At 40.2% G+C, this 25,047-nt stretch overlaps 1 protein-coding gene across 2 annotated transcripts in view; it reads left to right on the top strand.

Annotated features, from left to right (window-relative positions):
* ptprk (protein tyrosine phosphatase receptor type K) overlaps positions 1-25,047 on the top strand; it is a 270,960-nt gene that overhangs the window by 54,467 nt on the left and 191,446 nt on the right. For both annotated transcript variants that reach the window (XM_052095541.1, XM_052095542.1), the window contains one exon: positions 24,165-24,287. In XM_052095541.1, the coding sequence (XP_051951501.1) occupies positions 24,165-24,287 (123 nt within the window). The remainder of the gene's footprint in view (positions 1-24,164; positions 24,288-25,047) is intronic.

Below are 25,047 nucleotides of genomic sequence, written 5' to 3'. Positions count from 1 at the left end.
CCAGGCCCATGCACTTCGTGAAAGTTCGGGTGCTAAGGACAGGCCGAACGGAAGGACGGTGTATTGATAAACCTGGCCGCCGGCTGAATCTCAAGAATGGCCTGTGACGGGATTTATCTGAATCTGAAAGTATGCATTTTTCAGATCGAGAGAAATAAACCAGTCCCCTGGCACATGTGCGAGGAGTTTGCTGGTTGTAAGCATTTTGAACAGTCTTTTGCAAGCGCTTTGTTCAAAACCCTGAGATCTAATATTGGTCTGAGGCCGCCGTCTTTCTTGGGGACAAGAAAATAACGGCTGTAAAACCCCGACTCGCTCAGGGGAGGCGCACTCTCTATGGCCCTTTTGCACAGAAGGTTTGTTATTTCTGAACGAAGCATGCACGCTAGCTTCCGTGTTCACAGTAGTTTCGAGCACGCTCTGAAGCAAGGAGGACGGCGATCGAACTGTAGCAAATAGCCCTGTTTTATTGTGCTTAACACCCATTCAGATATCCCTGGAATATCTTCCCACGCTTTGAAGCGTAATGTTAGAGGGTGAATGGCCAAATCGCTCTGATTGCGCGCACAGCAGCTGAACAGAATGTGTGAGCGCTTACTGTGCTTATGCTGGACTGCTCGCAGACAGCATGGACAGGCTGTTCTGTGAGTGACTTCCGATTGAGGTGAATGGGGAAAGAGTCACGCCTGTTAAGTGGTGCGCAAGCATAGCCACGGGCACGGGACTTACATACAGAGAAGTGTTTGCTGGCCGTGTGACAGAGCGGGCAGAGAATGGGCGCCACGACGTATTCGTGGAGTGCATTTATTGACTCTAACACTCGAAGTGGTTCAGTAACCGCTTTTGAGTGTGCTCTGATGGGGACACGGAACGTGTAATGCTTGTGTGTAGAGGTGAACACTGGATTGTGGGCACATTTTCTACACATAAGGCTGGTCGTGTGACAGAGCAGCCAGAGAATGGGCGCTTATTAACCCTAACACTCGAGCCGGTCGTGAACCGCTTTATGTGAGTGTGCTCTGATAGGGACACGGGACATGTAATGCTTGTGTGTAGGGGTGAACACTGGATTGTGGGCACATTTTCTACACATAAGGCTTTATTTTGGTCGCCGTGGAAACGGCATTTGAGTGCAGGCAAGCGGGTAATATCACCGCTTGTTGGCTGCTGAATCCACCACTGCAGTAGCCTGAGAGAAGGGGACTGACAGGGGCGTACGGGACTTACATACAGCTGGCCGTGGTGACAGAGCGGGCAGAGGAGGGCAGCACGCGACGGGCTCGTGGGCACGCTTATTAACTCTAACACTCGAGCCGGTCGTGAACCGCTTATGTGACTGTGCTCTGATAGGGACACGGATGTGTAATGCTTATGTGTAGGGGTGAGCACTGGATTGTGGGCACATTTTCTACACATAAGGCATGTTTACTCTTTACAAGATTTTTTGGTCGCCGTGAAAACGGCGTTTGAGTGCAGGCAAATGGGTAGTATCACCGGCTTGTTGGCTGCTGAATCCACCACTGCAGTAGCCTGAGAGAAGGGGACTGACAGGGGCTGAAGCTTTGACGGTGGTCCAGCCGTGGGCGGACTGAGCCGCCGCTTTCTCAACAACGCTAGGATGACTTCGGTTGCTCAGGTTTCAGTACAATCTTAGGCCGAGGCCCGCAGGGGGCGGTGGTCTCGCGGCGGCTGTCTGAGCCTGATCGAGGGCGGCCGCCCTGTCGACGCTGAGAAGTCTGGCTTGTTGAGCTGGGCGCTGTGAAGAGGCTCGTGCAGGAGGCTGGTCACGTGGGCGGCCTGCAGAGGAGCTAGCGCGACGAGGCAGAAAGAGATTCATGGCTTGGGCTCGAGAAACGGTCAACAATGCCACTCACCGCGGAACCGAAGAGACCGGACAGAGAGAGCAGCGCGTAGTGCGTTCAGCTTCTCTCATGTCGGCTAGTCAGATCTGAAACAGCCTCTGTCTGTAAGACGGCCATGGAATGCAGAGCAGATGCGCTTGGCCGGGCGGCGGTATAGGCGCGCCAACACAGGCGGAAGTAGTTCTGCAGGCCTTAGACGGAGCACCAGCTTAGACCGCCTTCGCGGAGGGCGGGCAAAGGTGCGGCGTGGAGTCTGTCGGGAGCCTGCTCAGGGGCGGTGACCACTCGAGCCCGAGGCGGTCGACGGCCTGTGTGAGGAGGTGCGTTAGTTCCCCTCGACTCGGCGCGGGTCCTGCTGGATTCCTGGGCCGAGGAGGAGGCGTGTGAGCCTGACCACCTCGCTGTCTGAAGCCATGATGGAACAGCCCTTATCCTCCGCTTCTTCGTCCGAGATGGCAGCAGAGCAGCCGCCGGCGGCAACTGCGCGTCCCGGTGGGCGGGAGGGTGAAGGCGATGCTCGAGGGAGGGGCTCCGGCGAGGCAATCGCTTCTACCACTGGTTCCGCAGCCTTTGAGAGCGCCGCTTTTCTGCGCTGCTGAATGGAAGGCGCGCGCGGCTTCGGTCCTGAGCGCCGAGTCGAGCCCGCAGGGTCGACATCGAAGCTCCTCGCAGAGATCGCATCCGCCTTCAGCAAGGGCGAGCTCTGCATGCCCCAGTCCCAGGCAGAAAGCGCAGATGACGTGGCGGTCTCCGGTGCTGAGAGGGGCGCGGCATGAGGCGCAAGTGGAGCGAGGCATCTTTAAAAAGACGCTCGTACTCTTTTGTGAAGTTCGTAAGAACTAGCTTGTTTTAAAAAGGATACGTCGCCGGATGGCGTAGCTCGCAGGACGGCTGTAGGTGGCGAAGATGGCCGGCTTCTTCGAGCGCTGTCCACGCTTGCTTGATGCCCCTCGAACGGCGACGCGGCTTCCAGTTCAGAGATGCGAAGAGCTTCGCTGAAGAGATGAAAATCAGGGTTCCAGCCTACTGAACTACGCTTATATGCACTCTAGTCACGCCCATTTTGGCGGGCTTTGATGCAGTGAGCGCCGGACGCTTCTCATTGGATGCGAAGTTCAGCCCAAGCTCGTCTATAGGCTGCAGCAGTTGCCGCAGAGCAACCTATGAGCTCGCTAGCTAGCCCGCTCAAGGTCTGCAGCTGCCGCACTGCGTTGACAATGGATACAAAAATTAAGGATAATTTTTTGGCTTCAATATCTCAGAAAAGATGAATCTTTCCCGTAGCGTAAGCTAGCTTACGCAATACGAGAGAACCTCTCGTAAGAGAACCTGTTGTTATCAAGTGCTTATGTATCGTTTTCCATTTGAAATGTTCTACAAATCCTTAAAACAAGATACATTTACTTGAGAAGTAACATATAAGATATTTAGACTAGCTTTAAGAGGATGCATCTTAATATAAGTAGTGTTGCTACTTTAAGTTTGCTACTCCCCAACACTGGATTATATTACTTGAGTAAAAACGAAATGTTGCTGTTTATTACTGGACCTTCAGAGCACTTTATTAGGAGCACCTGTACACATACTTAATCGCATGAATACCTAATCACCCAATCGTGAGGCAGAAGTGCAGTACATAAAATCATGCAGATACAGGTCAGGAGCTTCAGTTAATGTTCACATCAACCATCAGAATGGAGAAAAATGTGATCTCATTGATTTGGAGCATGGCGTGATTGTTGCCGCTTTGATTATTTGAATGATTTTTATTGTTTTTTCTTTCTACATTTAAACATTTTGAATCTGTATTGCAACAGTGGCTGTTAGGTTAAAAATGTATTAAGATTTAATTTGTAGCTATATCAGCCAGCAATACTGCAATATAAACACCTCCCTCACACGCAGGTAAACCTTTGACATGTCCTGGCCCTCTTCACCTCGTTTCTCACCCGTTTATTCCTGAATTCATTAACGTTCGCTCACCCATACAACAGCTTTCCGCTCAGATAATTACCTGTGGAAATGCTTTCTTCTCCTGAACGAGAAAGCAATTTTTATTCATATACTGACATTTCACGGCCACCGGCATAAGAACGTGTCAAACTTTTTTCCTTTGTGGTGTAGAAATAGACAAATATTGTGTTTTTTTGTGCCAGATAACCTTGTGTAAAGTCCCTCGACAGCGTTTTACTCGAGAAGAGAGAGGGATAGAGAGATTGTGGAGAATAAAAGAAAGTGGGAATGTCATGCTGACAGTGTCACAAGCGGGTGCCGCACACGTATGTGGGTAATTACATGCTGCCGCTTCGTTTCTTTTGTTCTTAACTGTTGTAAAATGGTGCGAAAGCAAAGCGCGGGGACAGGTTAAACTACAGAGACGTCTCATCAGTAAACCAGCCAGCAGACTCGCTCTGAGAGCCATTATCAAAGCTTGTGAGAGTGTGTGCTGGAGTAGGTCAGGCTCACCCTGTCTTTGTTAGGAGGGCGGGATGACTTGTGTGTGAAGTGAGAAGGTATGTCTGCGATTTACCCCTCCTGGCCCTTTATTACATCATAAAAGCTTGTCCAATTAGAATGCAAAGGGGAATCTTTTGATTTCAAATAGGAATGCACCGATACCGATAAACGATAATTCACAGCTCATTGTGGCCAATAACCATAACCAAAAAAAAAGTTTACATTTTGAATCCTTTAATCTGGAACTGTTAGCTAATTCATTAAAAGCTTCTCATTTAAAAATATGTGTCATGTATAAGCTTGAAATTTGGCTTTACAGATGAATGTTGATTTGATTGAGAAATAAATGAAAATACAATTATGTATGTTGCCCATTTATATGAGTGTTTACGGTAATCCTAATGACTCGCTAAGCCCCAAGTAACATACATACATACATGTTTTATTATAACAATATTTATACTATAACATGTATTATAGTCATTCTCTTTACCGTAATCAAAATAATGTCATTGTCATTACAGTAATGTGAAGAAATATTCATATAATTATAGTTGAAAAAAATCTCATTGTCATTACCAGAGCTGGGTATCGCCTAGTGTAACCATAGCCAGCAGGTTGGTAGCTGTGCGGTGTGTAAATCTAATGTTCCTGGCCTCAGGAGGCACACTAGCGACTGATGCTAGAGGCTGTAGCCTTTAGCCTCCTTGTTAGTGCACCAGCCTCCCATACCGGAGACGCAAGTATCAAATCCCGCTTGGAGTGGGTTGAGCAGGACAGTTAAAGTGGTGCCATGACCCGGACGGGAGTGAGGTTTGGGGGGTGAGTGTAACTGTAGCCAGCTGGTAGGTAGCTGTGCAGTATGTGTAAACCTCATTCCCCTGGCCTCAAGAGGAGCACTAGCGACTGATACTAAAGGCTTTAGCCTTTAGCCTCCTTGTTAGTGTGCCCACCTCTCATGCCGGTTCGAATCCCGCTCGGAGCAAGTTGAGCAGGACGGTCACACTAGCACCTCACAGTACAATACATATTGCAATACACATGTCACGATGAAATATATTGTGATACATCACAATATCATAACTTGATTTGATTACAAATCAATTTCAATTCATTTGGGTATATTTAAGTTATACACTGATGTCTGATGACATCATTTGATCATGTTTTTGTCTCTTGGTGAGCTCATTAAATTGATTTGGAAGTAACAGTGACCACATTTGTTGTGTGTTTACATGATATGAATTCACAGATAGTTTGGTATAAATATCGATAAATGGATCTGAAGTATCAATACAATATCATGAGAAAAAGTATTGCCATATATCGATATTTGATTGAATCAACACTACCCTAGTCATTACTGAAATACAAAAACAATAATAACTCTCATTACCATAGTTAAAAAAAATCTCATTGTGATTAAGATAATGCACAATAAAAAACAATAATAATTGTCATTACTGTGAAAGAATAATCAAAATGTGTCCAGTCAGTGTGATTTTGTTTTTATTAAAAGAGTCATACATTAAAGTCAGTAAAACAAATACTGCTTTGATCTATGAACCATTTTCAAACCTATATATAATTTATCATTTAATTATGATAATGAATTTTGGGAGGGTGAGGATATTGTCGCAGTACAACAAATCTTAATGACCCAAGAAAGAAGCTTCATTTTCCTAATGTGAAATATAATTTATTATTTCTTTCTTGTGATTTTGTGTGAAAAATGACCCGATGATCTTCTAGACCGGTTACGTGAGATACACCCGCACAGAGTGACGGATTTGTTTTGACTTTTTTATTTAATTTTTTATTGAAGTCATCCCAGTTTTGAGGCAAAATTCTGAAGTTTTTAATTAGAAATCAAATGGTTTTTGTGGAAACATTTGCTGATACATACCAATTCAGCTAAAGCTATGGAACTGATTTTGTGTCAAGCATGCCGAGAGCATTTTCAGTGTGGTGTTACGGAGGATGGGGGAGTATTTTGACAGTCTCTGAAGGTGTTGCTTTCAGCCATTTTAATTAGTAGGAAATCCGTTTACAATGTGTGCAGTTTTGACATTTTGCTTTACGAGCAGGAAATAACTTACTACCCTTCAAGTAGACTGAGTCTTCCTTTTTGCAGGAATTGTTGAGGTTAATAGCTAGATTACACTCTCAAAAGTCTGCATGACTAACACACAACAGAGCGCATGAGGATTGCTTTAAAACATCCAGAAACTTGCGGTCAACACACTCTGACTTCATGTCATGCTGCAGCCATGAATGTCATTTTATCCACTCAGGCACAGCGGAGGAAGTGACACGTATTGTTTGGTGACAGATAATTGTTGTCTTTTGTTATTTCTACATAATTTAACATTTTGTTTCAGGTAAAAGTTAGAGAAGTCATTTAGCCTTTATTGTTGCCCTGTCTGTTTTGATGCTCTCAAAAGTCATACAAGGTTATTTAAGATCGTTGGCCTTCATGTTTACATATCTCTACATTAGTGCAATGTTATTACACTGATAAGGGCTTTTCACATTTCTTAACCTAGGGCCCTTTAGACTTTTCTTATTCTTTGTTTGACTCTTCTCTGATAGGTTGTTTGCTCATCTGCAATACGTCTATAAAGTCCCAGATATACTTCATACAAAATCGAAGAACGAATGGGTATGACATTTTTTAGGACTAAATCTGGCCAAAAAGGTGTTTTTGATTTGTTTTCGGTGGTTTGGAACAGCTCGTCTGGGTGAACTTTTAAGAAAACTTTTAACCGGCTGCTAAACACCTTACTCCATTGGTCCACATCATCAGTAGGTGTGACCTGAAGCTCCAGCTACTACTGTTTACGTTTTTTAGTCTGTATTCAACGTGAACACACCGGCGTGCAAGGCCATGCCATGCATTTAAAAAAATTATAATTATTATTAACAATTAATTAGTCCACAAAAGGAATCAAATACTCTGTAGTGCCCATTCACTCATGCGCCATCTGCAGCAAAAGCCATTCACACATCTGCCCAAAGATACAGTATGTCTCTCTTATCATCATTCTTATGTCTGTATTCTGAAGATTAACACTCTTGTGTAATCGTTGCATATTATGGCCACGTATAGGGTATTAGTGCATTAATATCATGAATTCAGAATCTAAGACAAATTAAAAATGTTCTAATGCATATATATTACTTTAAATCATCATTGAGTGGTTAAAACAAATTATTTTACAGAATTCTACTCATAGAATGAGGCATAAAGTCATTTATTACATATGTGAAAGGTTTTACATGTAGCGTCCTCATATTTAAATGTTACTTTAAATGACTCCGACAGCGGTGTGTCCGGTATCTGAATGTTCAAACAGTATACTGTTGCTCGGCTGTTTAGAACTTCTTTATACCTCTGAACGAAGAACCAAGAAGAACTTCTCTGGAAGTATATCAGGCCTTAAGACGTTTCCTCTCAGATGTCAATTAGACATTCAGCAGATGTTTTTAAGACGTTTATGCTTTAGAATGTTTGTAAATCTGTTCTTTTTAAGATGTTTGGCAGATGTTATTTAAGAATGTGATGCTTTCCAGATGAAAAGATCTAAAACGGACATCTTGGAGATATACTTGTGCTATCTGGGTTCTTAATTTTTCAGGGGTTGGTATTAGAGGTAGACCGATATATCGGTTTTACCGATTAATCTGTGCCAATATTTGCTTTTTGGAACTATCGGTTATCGGCAAAAATGTCGATAGTTGCCGAGTTTTTTGTATCTTTCCATGTTCCTACTGAAAGTGACGTTTTTTTAATCGAAGCAATGGCATGCAAAGATAAATTGGACTATATAGAAACATCCCTCGTCAGCACATGCATTGTGTCTCCAACTTCATATTGTAAATAATAATAATATACTGTATAAGCTACAAAGAGCTTCATTTGGTAAATATAACATGTAGAGCACTGTAACGGAGCCAAGTCTACATCATTTTAAAATAAGAGTCCCTAGTGTGTTTTAGGCTTGTTTAATGTTAAACGTCCCACGCTATGGACCGGATCTTCATTTTTTCTGATTATTATTGGGATTTCGGTTTAGAAATAAACCTACATCTGGAGTTTTATACATTTTGGACTCTTTGTAACATTCTATGAATCGAAATCTATCGGCCTATTATCCGGTAAAATCATTCAACCTCTTGCTGGTAATACATCTGTGTAGTGAAGCTTTGAGATTTCACACTGTACACTTGTAAACCATAGGTTAGCATTTTTATTTGCATATTTATGCAGTTAATAACATCAACTGGACAGTTTTTAGCACACAACATCACTTGTTTTAAGTGAAAATGTAACCATGTTTAAAATAATGTTATCCCAGGGTTTAGCAAAGTTTGAAAAGCCTAGAATAGAATTTTAATAGAGGTTTTAATAGAGAATTTGTGAGGCTGATATTATGTCGACTCTCTAGTGTATTTGATTAATGTGTGACTAACCTTCTGTAAAATAACTTTTTTTCCATTTTACAGCAAAAACAGGCAGGCTATTTGTGTTTCTTTATCTTGATTGGATTGTTATTTTTGTGTTTACTTTTTAGTTCTAGAGATGATGACTTTATGATTGATTGCTACAGCTAGTGCCATATTGTTTTCCACATGTGGCTAGTTTGCAATATTATGAATTGATTTTAAGTGACGCTTTTGGAGTTTTAATTTTGGAATAGGGCCTTATTCTGTGCCGATTCGGTGGCTTTTCCCACATTGTATTAAAAATCTCGTCCTCAATCACTTTTTATAAGTCTGTGTTTATGAATCCGTGGTGATGGAGTTGTTAGCCCCTGTTTATCAGGGACTGTGAACTGGCTTTGCCCTTGAGGCTTTATCAGACGCAATAATGATTTTATTATGCAAATGAAGAGCAGGCTATTATTTCATTAGCAAGCCTGAATATTTGCAGCCATAGATTAGTATGCAAATCATCCCGGTTAGTGTCCTTGCAGCCACACTGAATGTATGAGCTGTGTTTTGGGCCCATCTGGAGTGGAGCGGCGCATTATGGAGTCATTAAAGTTGTCCGCGCACAATGGACTCTACAAGCACCGCTGCAGGTGACCAGCTGCACCAGAGGACATGAAACGCCATAAAAAACAAATACAAAACATTCAATGGGGTATGAAAGATTATTCTCTGACCAATTAAGGCAAATGGATAAAGCTGGTGGATGAATTCTGGTCTAAGCAAATCAACTGGAATTGTTTTGAGTGTTCAGCATTCAGGCCAGCTATCCGCGGTGATTCCAGGCTCTTGCCGGTGCCAGGCACATCCCGCGCGTCATAGACAGTCAGATGGTGTGTGGAGGTGTTCGGTTTTGTGATGTTGAAAAATGTGTGCGCATGTGGGCAGACACTTCTGTTAGGACTGAGCTCGATTTCCTGTGCTGTAGATAAATTAAACTCAATGGAACTGTGAAACACTGCAAGACGATTCAGTGGGTGTTGCATTGCTGAGATGTTTTGCTCTGTTTTTAGGGTCTCATTTGTTTAACTGAAATTAAAGCAGTTAAACAAATAACTGCTGAACTGCTTGTTAAATACATTGTAACAAAAAAACGTAGGCTTTATTTACAGACTCAATTACGTAAGTAAGCTATTGGTAGGTCAATTTTCCTGAAATTGAAATGCTGTGGTACTATCAAAACTCTGTTTGATCATCCAGACCAGCTGATAAAGCATCTTGCAGCATACAGATACAATTAAATTGAGGTGTGGCCACAGGTGTGCATATATCAGATATTTTACCACGGCTTCTAGCAAAAATGTCTCATCCAATAAGATTTATAATGTATTACTATTTTATTAAAGTCTGTAATTTCAATGGAATTGCAAATGTAAACCACTTTCGAGCAGGGGCTTGGGTAGTTCAGTGAGTATTAATGCTGACTATCACCCCTGGAGTCGTGAGTTTGAATCCAGAACGTGCCGAGTGACTCCAGTCAGGTCTCCTAAGCAACCATATTGGCCCAGTTGTTAGGGAGGGTAGAGTCACATGGGGTAACCTCCACGTGGTCACTATAATGTGGTTCTCTCAAAGACATTAATTGATTGACTGGAGTCATGTGGATGACTTTTATGGTGCCTAAACTTGACTTTTGGACCGTCAAACAGCCTGCTGTCTAGTGGAACCTGATTACTTTTATTGTATGGACTTACAGAGCTGAAATGTGCTTATAAAAATCTTCACTTCAGTTCTGCTGAAGAAGACATATACATCCGGGATAGCTTAAATATGAGTCAGTCATGAGAGAATTTTCATTTTTGGGTTACATTTTAAGGCTCAGCTTAGAAAGTAACGTTTGTGCTGTTGGATGCATGCAAAATTACATGACATGTCTTTTAATTTTGTTAGTCTCAAGTAATATTAGGATGACATGGCACAAAGTCTGTGGATTAGCTGTAAATGACGCCAGTGTTATTAGTCATAATAATCGCTCAGATTAAGTTTGCTGTATGTGAGAGAGACAGACAGTTGCAGCCGTTTGGTCTTTGGTTTCTCTGTGTTCTTCTGTAGTGTGGTTGATTTCAGAATCCACACTTGTGCCATTGGCATGAGCAAAAAACGGTCTGTTTGCTAAAGCCATTGTCAGTTTTCCTTCATTTGCATGTTTTTGATGTGCTACAGCTGAACACAGAGTGGTGCTTGTGTAGTCTTCACCTAGAAATGGAACACCGATGTATATTACGCTGATGGAGGATGTTCATTTTAAATTCAATTAAAATACAAACAATTGAGTTCTAATTTGGAAATGTACCAGTGCTGCACTGGTTGAAAAACAGACGTCTTGTGCTTAAATGTTAAGCCCTATACTAGATATGGTGCTAGGTGTAGCATCACTTATATCAAATCACTCTTAAATATTGTTTTGGTCAGTGAGAACAAAAAAATATGCTGCAGACAAAGTTCACATAAATAGAGCCCTGTAGTGTAAATGTTTTGACTTTTGATTCTAAGTCTAATATCCTTAATTGTAGTTTTGTTTGATAATTACTGCTCATACAAATAAATTAGCCTATGCCATCGGAAATAATAATACAAACAATGAAATAAATTATATAGTCTTTACAATGTATTTAAAAAAATATATAAATATATTGGCCCCTCAAATAGTTTATTGTTGTTAGTTACTTTTTATTCATTGATCCTATTGTAGCTACAGTAGCTTTTCTCTAAAAAGTAATCATCAGTAGCTAGTTATCTTGGGTCAGTTTTCAAGTTAGTTTGGGTCAGTTTTTAAATTACTTTGTTTGATCTGTTGGGCAAGTTCAGATATGTCTTTCCCAAGCATATGCAGGGCAGTTTTATTTGGCACCTTCATCCGTCTGGGTTTCTGCTCTCTTTATGACCTCATTGAGAGGTTGTAAAGGTCAGTGGATCTAAAACATGGAGCGTCTGACCTTTACAGAGGTGAGAAATTTTCTCGAGTCACTAACAAGTTTTGAGTCAGTGATGATGTTTTGTTATATAGTTTGTAAGCCAACGATAGTTATCTAATCGTCCAAATACCTCACCTGTGACAGTGGAGATTCTGGGTGTTGTAGTTGATTGGTGTAGTTTGTCAGGCTCTGTTGGTGTGTGACGGAGATGTTTAGGTGCTGATTGCAATTTGAACGGTGCAATTCCCCATTTTGCGGGCTGGTTTTGGTGCTATGTTCTGGAGGATGCTGCAGACCACCACAATCTGCCATATTCTGCCATGATCAAATGAAAATTTGCATAAAGCTATCTTTTAAATATAAGATGAAAACACAAAACATAAAATAAAATAAATAACAATAATGAAAAAAAAAATGTGGTAATTGCACAATATTAATTGAGCCAAGCAAAAATTTTCTGAAACCTCAAAATATAGGAATTTAGAAAATTAAGTGAAACTAAAAGGTTAAAACATGTCATTTGTTTCTTCATATTTTGGTCTTGAATGCAATGAATATTCTGTATTTGTGGAAGTTCTTTAGAAAATAATTCTACTTTCACATAGAGGTAGACGATATATCAGTTTTACCGATTAATCGGTGCCGATAGTTGCTTTTTGGACCCATGTGTTATCGGCAAAATCTACATCGATAGTTGCTGATAGTTTTTTCATAAGTTCAAAATAAGAGTTTCTGGTGTGTTTCGGGCTTGTTTATATATAAACGTTATTCGTTATAATAAAAAATTGCAATTACAATGTGTGTCGTTGTACTTTTAGAAAGATGGTATGTGTTTACAACAGTCATCAACATCTCATTGGAAACGAACATCTGTGCATTCTCTACCGCATGTGTTTTCATTGTCCGGGAAAATACTATTTACTATTCTATACAATAAATACTATTTATTCATGTGTGTGAATAAAATCGTTTTGTTCCCTCATTTACGAGATATATATATATATATATATAGAGAGAGAGAGAGAGAGAGAGAGAGAGAGATTGAAATCACCTTTATTTACAACATTTAGGTAACACCAAATCTGTTACACTAACAATCTGCGTTACAAAGTCTCAATTACGAAAGATGCATCCAAAAATATATATATATATATTTTTTAAAAACAACACAATGACTTAAAGACTCAGCAGTAAATCATCATTTTCATTAACTGTGCATAACACTCCATTTATGGCCCAAGTATTCACAAACACTGGTAAGCACCCAACCAATTTATAGTATGCATATTCTATCCTGAGTCTTGATGCTACCAAACCCTTGAACATCGGCAAAGGATCTAATGTGTCTTTACCAAGCATCTTATTTTTTCTTGTTTTCCAAATAGTGAGTGTGGCAGTTCCAAACACAAAATTTAGTAAAACCAAAACATGTTTACGACTTGCGAAATACTTTGGCCCAAAGATAAACAATTGAGGAGATAAATCTTCACCTAAAGATGATACCCATTGAGATAAAAAGGAGAACAAATTACCCAACCGTACACATTGCACAAAGAGATTAAAAATATTTTCGTTTTCAGAACAAAATAAACAACCCACTTCTACATTTGGATTGAGGTGCACCACATGTCTGTTCGTAGCTATTGCACTGTGTACTATCCTCCACTGTAAATCACCAGTCCGTTTATCAATGGGGCGTTTGTACAGTGACCGCCAGCTACCTTTGGGGGAGATGTTCACTCCAAAAAAATCAGTCCATTTAGACGACTTTACTCCGGAGAGAAGATGCGCATTGGTCACTTTCACACAAGTCACATACAGAGCTTTTTTTCCCAACAGACTCAAAAGTATCCAGCTGGGGAGTTTTGAAAGACAATATAAGATTTTCCTCATGCCATTCCCTTACACCAGCAGCTATCACCAAGGATGGAAAATCATAATCACGTCCAGCCATGCACTCTTTAATATGACTGGAGTTATTGATAAAAAGTGTCTGATCGTAATTCAGCTCTCCAAGCACCTCATCAGTAAGTTGTTTCAAAAGTCGATAAGATTTTATCCCAGTTCTCTCACTCAGGGTCTCCGTACTGATGCTTAGAATATGTCCCAGTTTTACACATCCAGCAGCTATCAGCCGTGATGACAAATTGACAGAAACCAAGTGTTTGGAAGGCAAAAAGGGGTTCTGGAACAATGGCTCTTCCATCAGCCAATAACCTGCATGTATTCCAGCAGGTCTTGAGACAGAGAAAACTTTCCAGGCTTCCATCACAGATCTGTAGAAAGGAGTCAAATCTTTTAAAGTTGTTTCATTCAGATTCAACAAAAAGAGATGTTTGTCAAGTCCCATGTTGCCTGCTTTCCTCAGGAGTGCGACTGCAGTGTTGGACCAAGCAATATCACCATAATACAGCAGTCTCTGAGCAGCTTGCAGACGAATGGCCATAAGTCTTGATCTGATGTCCACAAGACCTTGCCCCCCTTCTTGCACTGGCAAAAAAAGGACAGCTGCTCGAACCCAATGCTGTCCTGACCACAAAAAATTCACCAGCATCCTTTGAATATCTTGAACTAGTCCATTGGGAGGCTGTAACACAATAAATGTATGCCACAACGCAGAAGCGGCCAAGTTATTGGCAACTAACACTCTCCCCCTATAGGATAACTGGGGTAGCAACCAGTTCCATCTAGACAATCGGGTGCACACTCGCTCCAAAACTCCCTCCCAATTTTTCTTCTGAAACTCTTCTGATCCCAAAAAGACACCAAGTAATTTCAGCCCCTTTCTATTCCAGTTTAAAGTACCTGGTAGTTGTGGGAGATTTCCTAAATTTCTTTGACCTGACCAAAAAGCTTCAGTCTTATCCCAGTTTACTTTAGCTGATGATGCCCCTTCATACAACTCAAGTGATCTAGACAAAGCTTTTATATCATTATTGTCATTGACAAAGACCGTTACATCATCAGCATAAGCAGCAATTATAGTTCTTGAATGTTGAGGCATTGTGGGTATTGATAAACCATTTAGAGTATTTCTTATATTAAAAAGTAAGGGCTCAATAGCAATACTATACAATTGCCCTGATAGAGGGCAACCTTGTCTGATGCCCCTTGAAACCACAATAGGCCGACTTAGGCCACCCCCACCTTAACCATGCAAGAAGCTCCAGTGTACAACAAACGTATCCATTTGATAAAATCCTGACCAAACCCGAATGCAGCAAGTAAATTAAAAGATAGTTATGATCAACACGATCAAACGCCTTTTCTTGGTCTAAAGCAATCAATCCAACCTCTCCATTAAACATTTTACAGATATCCAAGGTATCTCTCACTAAAAAAAGATTATCCATTATAGATCTTTTTGGAATGCAATAGGTTTGGTCTTGATGAATTATCAAATGTAAAAACTCCTTAAGCCTATTAGACAGACATTTGGACAAGATTTTATACTCTGTTGTTAATAAAGCAACAGGTCTCCAGTTCTTTAACAGAGTCAAGTCTCCCTTTTTAGGTAATAAGGACAATACAGCATGTTGACATGTAGCAGGTAGAATGCCATCTTTATAACTTTCACAGAAAACTTCATAAAGGTCCATTCCAATATATTTCCAAAAATGTTTATAAAATTCAGAAGTCAACCCATCAATTCCAGGAGAGCGTCCGGATTTCAACTGTCCAACAGCAGTAGTGAGTTCTTGAAAAGTAATTTGTGTGTCCAAAGCAGTCTTAGAACCAGAGTCTATTTGAGGAAGTTCATGCAAAAGTTGCGCTGCACAACTAGAGTTGCAATGATCAGCTTTGTAGAGAGAAGAATAAAAACCAACAGCATGACGACGCATTTCTATAATGTCAGTTGTAATCTTCCCATCTGGAAGACGTAAACATGTCATCTGCTTAAATTGTGCCACTGAACGTTCCAAGTTAAAAAAATAAGCACTTGGGGCATCCATCTCAGTAACTGATGTAAAACGTGACCTCACCAAAGCAGCCTTCACCCTCTCATTCAAATGACAACTTAGCTGTTTCTTCTTCTGTTGCAAGTTGTTGATAAAAACTGTGTCATGTGTTCTTATCATTTCTGTCTCTATAGACTCTATTTCTCTTTCCAGGGCTTGAATTGTTTCTCTTTGAGTAGTCGTACAATATGCAGTATACTGTTGACAGTAAAGTTTTATTTGAGTTTTTCCAACCTCCCACCATTGTTTTAGATTTTCAAAATCATTTTTCTTCCCTTCCAATGATTCCAAAATACCACAAAATGTTCGGAAAATAAAGCATCCTGTAACAGTTTAGCGTTAAAGTGCCAATAAGAAGATTTTCTTGGAAATTGTGCCATATTTAATGAAATAAAAACCAGATGGTGATCAGAGAAACCTACAGGAGAAATAAAACAATCAATAATCCTGTTATTAAAATTTTTTGAAACATAAATTCTGTCTAAGCTGAGCAGCACTTACTCTATTGTCAGAAATTTTAACCCATGTATATTGTTTGTCTACCGGATGCTTGATTCTCCACATATCTAAAAGTTCGGCCTCTTTCATCAATCTTGACAAATAGTTGGATGAAAGCATATGAGGCTCTTCATTATTGCGATCAATATTGAAACATTCTGTGCAATTCCAATCTCCACCAATAATGATTTCTCCATTACTAAAATCCTGTTTTAAGACATTATTTAGCATTCTAAAAAACTGTAATCGCTCATTTCCCACGTTTGGTGCATAAACATTTATAAAATAAGTTGTCATCCCTTCAATAATAGTTTTGACAAGAACCAAACGACCTTTTACAAATTCTTCACTTTTTTCTATGCTAACTTTTATACCTGGAGAAAAAAGGAGAGCAATTCCAGCGCTCAGATTTGTACCATGGCTAAGCACATGTTGACCTTTCCACCACATTCCCCACTCTACTCATTATCAATATCACTGTGTGTTTCTTGCAATAAAATGACATGTAACTTTTTATTTTGCATAATTTCAGACACCAAAACTCGTTTATGACTATCCCTCCCTCCATTAATATTTAATGAGCCCACCCTCAAAAGATCCATATATAAATTTAGGGAGAAGAGAAAAAAGACAAAGGCAGAAGAAACCAGAAGAAATAAAGAGAAGAACACTGTGTGATGCATGGCTAAACATTTATAAAAATGCTTTTAGCCTCTTCTTTTTATCCACCATTCTACATTTTCTGATAACTGTAACATGTTTTTTTAAACGAAAACGTTTCTTTTCACTCAGCTGATCAAGATTTACAGTCTTTTGAAGAACCGCCACTGACCTCAAATTTTCCTACATCAGGAAAAAATTCTTTAATGTTGACTTGTTTTCCAAATGTCTCATCAAGAAAACCATTAATTTCCTCTAATGTAGACAAAGAGGGATCTTTATTGGACATATCTTGAGAATCACCCTCAAGTCCACATACAGACCCTCCTTGGGAGTCACATTCGTGATCGAGAAGAGAAACATTTTCGTCAGATGCATCATCATCTACTGCACTGCCATCATTACTGAAACACAACTCTCTCTTTCTTGTAGCCAACCAACCAGACTCACACCTGCTTGGCCCTGCAATTTCCACACCATCATCTTGCTGCTCATCAGTATTGATATTTTGAACAGTATTTGCAGTATTTTCATTTTGCTGACGCTCATAAACATTAGTATTAGTCACAGCATTCTCGCGTACTTCACTAGCGGACGGCGCCAGACCAGATTCGGCTCACCTCTGCTGGGCCTGTGTGTTCCTCTGGAGCAGCGTGCTCCTGCACCACCGCATCTCCCTCTCCTGAGACAGGAGGCCTGTGCCTATCCTCTGGTGCGCTCTCTGTGTGGGCATGCAAACTTTTATGCCCTAAATCGCCGCAATCGAAGCACCTTAAGCTACCAGTGCTTGCGTACACCATATACGTTTTTCCTTCGTGTCGTACTCGGAATGAAACATCCAGCGTGTTTTCGGGGGAGTCTAGAAACATAAACACCTTCTAAAAGATTTGACGTGTTTCAGAGACGGGTGTTTACAGCCTAACGTAATTGGTTTAAAAACACTGGCAAATTTGCCAAAACGTACCAATTCCCGTTCCAACGCTTCATCCGGAATGAAAGGTGGAATATTCGATACCGTAATTTTCACTGTCGGAGCGTATAACGGGGTAACCTGAACAAAGTTGTCATTTATAACGAGACCATGCTCGATTAAACGATTAACAAAATTTTGTTCTTTCAAGAACACTACTACAGCTTTATTCATACGAGAAGCGGACACTTCCACTGTGACGCCATCCTCTGGCACACACCTGAAGCCATTGCGCAAGGACAAAGACGGCATCTCTTCATGAGACGCCATCTCTCCCCACGCAATACCCGCAACTAAAAAAGCTAGGTCTAAAACAAACTTTTAACCATGCAGAAAAAAAGAGAGACAATCCCCGTAATTAAGAAAATCACACAGCTCAGGTCTCACCCAACACCACCCCTCACGCCCAACACTCGCACCGGAAGTGAGAGAGAGAGAGAGAGAGAGAGAGAGAGAGAGAGAGAGAGAGAGAGAGAGAGAGAGAGAGAGAGAGAGAGAGAGAGAGAGAGAGAGAGAGAGAGAGAGAGAGAGAGAGAGAGAGAGAGAGAGAGAGAGAGAGTTTGCAATATCCAATTACATTGGCAACCCTAGGGCTGAGGTATCTTGAATATTCTTGCTTTAGTGATTTTGCATTGGAAATTTAATTAGTTTATTTAAAAAAATGAAAAACTTAAATCAAATATATTTATTAATTCAAATTGCATTCCAAATGAAAGGAAAAAGCAATTAAGTGATCAAAAAAAAAAAAAAAACTCAGCAAAAAAGAAACGTCCTCTCACTTTCAGCTGCTTTTATTTTCAGCAAACTTAACATGTGTAAATATTTATATGAACATACAAGATTCAACAACTAAGACAAAAACTGAACGAGTTTTACAGACATGTGACTAACAGAAATGGAATAATGTCCCTGAACAAAAAACAGAGTCAGTATCTGGTGTGGCACCAGCTGCATTATGTGCTCTAGTGCATCTCCTCCTCATGGACTGTACCAGATTTGCCAGTTCTTGCTGTGAGATGTTACCCCACTCTTCCACCAAGACACTTACAAGTTCCCGGACATTTCTGGGGGGAATGGCCCTAGCCCTCACCCTCTGATCCAACAGGTCCCAGATGTACTCAATGGGATTGAGATCTGGGCTCTTTGCTGGCCATGGCAGAACACTGACATTCATGTCTTGCAGGAAGTCATGCACAGAACGAGCAGTATGGCTGGTGGCATTGTCATGCTGGAGGATCATGTCAGGATGAGCCTGCTTGATGGGTACCACATGAGGGAGGAGGATGTCTTCTCTGTAACGCAGAGCCAATTACAACAGGCGTACAAGCCATCAATCCAGCCTCTCTCATCCTATTGAATTATAATGATGATAATAATCACTGAAAGTTAAATCATGGTTCGAGGTGAATGTGTTTTTGTATTATTTTATGTTTTAATCACAGATGTATAGGCTGCAGAGTTGCATTCACAATAAAACTCAAAACACCTCCTGAGCTGAGATATCTGAGGTCAACTGAAGCATTCATAGATGATGCTGTTCTTGACACAAAATTCAGAAGACAGAAACAAAGAAAGAGTGAGAATCTTTTACATGTGCGTGTTCCTCGAGACTGCAAAACAGCGTTTCATACTTGCGCATAGACGGCTTTTCTGTCATCTGTTCTTAATAATATAATAAAGTGTTTCTTCAAGTTTCTTCTGTGTGTTTACTGGCAAATGATTAGTAATATTAATTTGATAATAATAATAATTTAATACATGGGAAAATTAGCCAAATATCGTCTTGACGAGATCATCGTCTGTCGGCACAACCATAATGTGCATTTCTCTCTATAAATGAACTAAATGTTCAGACAGTCTCCTTGCTGGTGTTTTCTGACACATTCAGAATCATGACTGCTTTTGCCGGTGTCGCTGCGGCTCGCTTCATGTGTGCGCTTGTTAAATTCATATTTTACAGATTCATTATTACGGTTTATTATTTCTCTGTAATAGAACAGTTGAACAGTGTTAGCAATATTACTTATAACATTCTTTCTCAGCCCTGGAACTCAAACAATTTTCTCATGCCCCCCAACACATATATATATATATATATATACACTCACCTGAAGGATTATTAGGAACACCATACTAATACTGTGTTTGACCCCCTTTCGCCTTCAGAACTGCTTTAATTCTACGTGGCATTGATTCAACAAGGTGCTGAAAGCATTCTTTAGAAATGTTGGCCCATATTGATAGGATAGCATCTTGCAGTTGATGGAGATTTGTGGGATGCACATCCAGGGCACGAAGCTCCCGTTCCACCACATCCGAAAGATGGTCTATTGGGTTGAGATCTGGTGACTGTGGGGGCCATTTTAGTACAGTGAACTCATTGTCATGTTCAAGAAACCAATTTGAAATGATTCGAGCTTTGTGACATGGTGCATTATCCTGCTGGAAGTAGCCATCAGAGGATGGGTACATGGTGGCCATAAAGGGATGGACATGGTCAGAAACAATGCTCAGGTAGGCCGTGGCATTTAAACGATGCCCAATTGGCAGTAAGGGGCCTAAAGTGTGCCAAGAAAACATCCCCCACACCATTACACCACCACCACCACCAGCCTGCACAGTGGTAACACGGCATGATGGATCCATGTTCTCATTCTGTTTACGCCAAATTCTGACTCTACCATCTGAATGTCTCAACAGAAATCGAGACTCATCAGACCAGGCAACATTTTTCCAGTCTTCAACTGTCCAATTTTGGTGAGGTCTTGCAAATTGTAGCCTCTTTTTCCTATTTGTAGTGGAGATGAGTGGTACCCGGTGGGGTCTTCTGCTGTTGTAGCCCATCCACCTCAAGGTTGTGCGTGTTGTGGCTTCACAAATGCTTTGCTGCATACCTCGGTTGTAACGAGTGGTTATTTCAGGCAAAGTTGCTCTTCTATCAGCTTGAATCAGTCGGCCCATTCTCCTCTGACCTCTAGCATCAACAAGGCATTTTCGCTCACTGGACTGCCGCACACTAGATGTTTTTCCCTTTTCACACCATTCTTTGTAAACCCTAGAAATGGTTGTGCGTGAAAATCCCAGTAACTGAGCAGATTGTGAAATACTCAGACCGGCCCGTCTGGCACCAACAACCATGCCACGCTCAAAATTGCTTAAATCACCTTTCTTTCCCATTCTGACATTCAGTTTGGAGTTCAGGAGATTGTCTTGACCAGGACCACACCCCTAAATGCATTGAAACAACTGCCATGTGATTGGTTGATTAGATAATTGCAATAATGAGAAATTGAACAGGTGTTCCTAATAATCCTTTAGGTGAGTGTATATATATAAGTAATTAAATTAATATCATAAACGTGTGACGACTAGTCGACTAATGGCTTAAACTTAAGCTTACTAGTCGACTAGGAAAATCTTTGGTCGGGGCTGCCCTTCAACAGACTGGCATGTCTTAAGGTCAATATTAGGTCAAAAAAGGAACAGCTTTCTCTAGAAACTCATCAGTCAATCATTGTTTTGAGGAATGAAGGCTTTCAATGCTTGAAATTGCCAAAAAAACTGAAGCTGTCATACGAAGGTGTACAATACAGTCTCCAAAGACAAAGAACAACTGGCTCTAACAAGGACAGAAAGAGATGTGGAAGACCAGATGTACAACTAAACAAGAGGATAAGTACATCAGAGACTCTAGTTTGAGAAATAGACGCCTCACGTGTCCTCAGCTGACAGCTTCATTGAATTCTACCCACTCAACACCAGTTTCATGTACAACAGTAAAGAGAAGACTCAGGGCTGCAGGTCTTATGGGAAGAATTGCAAAGAAAAAGACACTTTTGAAACAGAAAAACATAAAGAAAAGGTTCGAGAGGGCAAAGAAACAAAGACATGTGACAACAGACATTGGAAAAGAGTGTTACGGATCTTAATCCCATTGAGCTTTAGTGGGATCAGCTAGACTGTAAGGTGCGTGAGAAGTGCCCGACAAGACAGTCACATCTATGACAAGTGCTACAGGAAGTGTGGTGTTAAATGTCACCTGAGTATCTGGACAAACTGACAGCTAGAATAACAAGGATCTGCAAAGCTGTCATTGCTGCACGTGGAGGATTGTTTGATGAGAAATCTTTAAAGTTGTTTTTTAAAATTGTAATAGTAATTTTTCACATTATTAATGTCCAGACTATACATTGTGATCAGTTGAATGCCATTTTGGTGAATAAAAGTGCCAATTTCTTTCCAAAAGAGCACAATCAGTTATACATATATATATATATTAACATTTTATAAATCGATTTTAAAAACTATCGTCAGATTAATCGGTTATCAGCCTCACCCCCACCTTAGTTATCGGCATCAGAAGAATCCACTGTCGCTTGCCCTCTACTTTCATATGAGTTAGGTTATAAGCTGTTACAAAATAAGCAAGTCATAATGGATGTATTCTTATGTGTTATGCCAGCCTTTTGATTTGAACCGTTCATGTTATGTACAGTATTTCAGCGAGTGGAAGACATTCTTACATATTACTCTTAAAACTTGAACCAACCATGTATTAGGTTGCAGTTCCTATTAAACCATTACAGGCCAATTGCAAAGTTTACTGCTTTGTTTACTCGTCAAAACCAATTTTACAATTCTGAACCCTGAGGACATTAGAAGAAACACATATAAGTGAAACACTGATGGAGGGAGGGAGAGAGTGAAGAGAAAGAGATATACAGAGACTGAATGAAAAGAAAAAGTAAAGAGAAAGAGAGAGCAGTGACAGATCTGTCATGTGGCCTCATCTTGCTTCCTACCTGCATGTATGTTGTGTGCAGTGACTGCGTCAGCCTCGCTCTGAGCCAACACACAAAACAAAACATACACAAGCAGACATGTCAAAAACACTATTTTTGCCAAACTTTTAAGGCTACCCAAGCTTCTCTTATTATTATTGAGAAGTTCCTTACATTGCATCATCTTAAAGTTACTTGTATTTACCTGCACTTTTGGCATATATATACTTATCTTAAAGAGTCACAGGTGATTTACACTTTTTACAATGTAAGAGGTTTAGAAAGCTCTTGTTAGCTGTTTTGAGTCTTTGTGTGTGCTTGTGCTCATTATCACCCAAGCCAAATATGCTGCGAGCAGTTTTGCCTGCAGTTTTTATAAGTAGCAAAACAACAACTGTACAGACTGAGTTATCGTATCGAGTGACAATACGAGGAAATACGGCACTAGTTTTGTGAAACTGTCACAAATCAGTTTATACTTGCCTTCTTACACTTATGAAGAGATATTTACCATTAGGGGTTTATAATATACCGGCGGCCGATATATTATTGGTCGATAACAGGTAAAACCTTTATTTTTGCTGATAATTTGTTGCTGTTTATTTGCTTGCACCAGAGAATCACTTTGCAGGGGATCGTCACAAATTAACTGACAGCTCCACTTTAAAGAGTTAAAATGCAAAACGAAAATGATCAGTATCAGCCATGTGAATGAACTGTGAATTATTGGTATCGGCCCAGAAGTTCAAAATTGGTGCATCCCTGTTTACCAAGTAACTGAATGAATATCATTTTCTGGTACCGTACTTCTATACCATTCATGATAATATACCATACTCGTATATAGGGATGCACTGATTTATCGGCCACCAATATTTATTGGCAAATTAATGACCAAATCGGCAAATTGGTTTAAGCATAAAAACATGGTGGTTCATTTATAATGAATTATCATCACACTTTGTGAAAACTCTTTGAATACAAATGCACAATCCAGAAGTAATGATGAATGAGAATATAGAAGGGTTGGCACTCCAAAGAACATTTGATTTTGAAATTGTATTCTTTCTCGTTCTTACATTAATGAGGAATACCATCATTACATGATACTTGAGAATGCGGCACTTATACATGATGAGGTAAAACCATCTAAATGCTTTGAAAACAGCAAACTTTGAATTCTGAGATATTGGTATGTTATCCATTAAGGTCTTGCACAATTACAAAAGCTTAAAAGGCTGCGTTTAAAAATAGACTGCAATCAGCTCTTCAGTTAGCGTTTCAGTCAGCATTGTGTAAGCAAGCGGCACCCTCAAGTGGTCTGGACGGCATGAGCCTTTACACCACTAAATAACTTCAAAGGCCATTTTGTTCCTTTGGTATAAAGTTTTTGTAATTGTTGTGGTTGACTAACATAATATGTTTGCATAATTCAAATTTGTGATGTTCTGTTATATACAGTACAAACATGTAAAATATGAGTTTAAATGGTACTTCAATGTACTTTAAAGAAGACACTGGAATTAGCATGTATGTCCAAAAATATTTAAGTACTATCGTCTCTGTTGTAGGGGGTTGCACCTTTGAGGATGGCCCAGCTCAATGTGACTACCAGCAGGATCCTTATGATGACTTCGACTGGACACACGTCAGTGCTCAGGAAGTGCCGTATCTGCCCTCTGACCTGCCGCAGGGTGAGTTCATCAGGCATTAGGGTTTGAAATCTTTAGACATATCACGATTCGATTTAGAAAATCTGATTCCAAAAGATTCTCGATTTAGAATTTTTTGGTGGATCGATTCAGAAAAGTTTTAGAAGGAATCACAGTGCATGGGTAATTGATTTTTCATAGCTGTCTTGAACATATTCATTTACAGTATATTCCATTACATTCAACTACAGTTGAAGTATCTTTGGCAAGCGGGGTAAGTCTTTAGTTTAAAAGAACACAGAGCAGTATATGAGAGCTGAAATGCATGGTTTTATCTACCCATGTGCTTGTTTAAACAGTACGGCAGATTTAGAAATGTTTTAATGGGCTGGTAACATTTGAACAAATTGGCGGCGATGTCTTGTCAGGGTAAGAGCCATTACTGAACAGCCGGAGAAGTTGAAGGAAAATAGGCAGGTAACAACATTCATTTTCCTTCAACTCTTGTTCTTCCTCTCTCTGAACACTCTTTGGAATCTGAAAAAACAGTTTCATTTACATGACAAAATGTGTGAAGTGCCGAAGGGGGAAAAAGGCTTTGGTCAAAGGACTGTCATACGTGACGCAATTAAGCTTTTTAAATGCATATAAAGAAGACGTGAATATGGGTGTTGAGCGGAGCGTTGCGACCTTCGGATTTCACCTCTCCGATGTTTAATCACTCGTTTTCAGACAGGAGATTCTGCTGCGGGAAATTAAAGCATTTTACTCTCAGCTAAATTTCCTAATTAATAAGATATTA

Source organism: Xyrauchen texanus, chromosome 28 (assembly GCF_025860055.1).
Source record: "Xyrauchen texanus isolate HMW12.3.18 chromosome 28, RBS_HiC_50CHRs, whole genome shotgun sequence".
Taxonomy (NCBI): domain Eukaryota; kingdom Metazoa; phylum Chordata; class Actinopteri; order Cypriniformes; family Catostomidae; genus Xyrauchen; species Xyrauchen texanus.
Note: the sequence above shows the minus strand (reverse complement) of the source record. Positions and strands in the feature narration are given on the sequence as shown.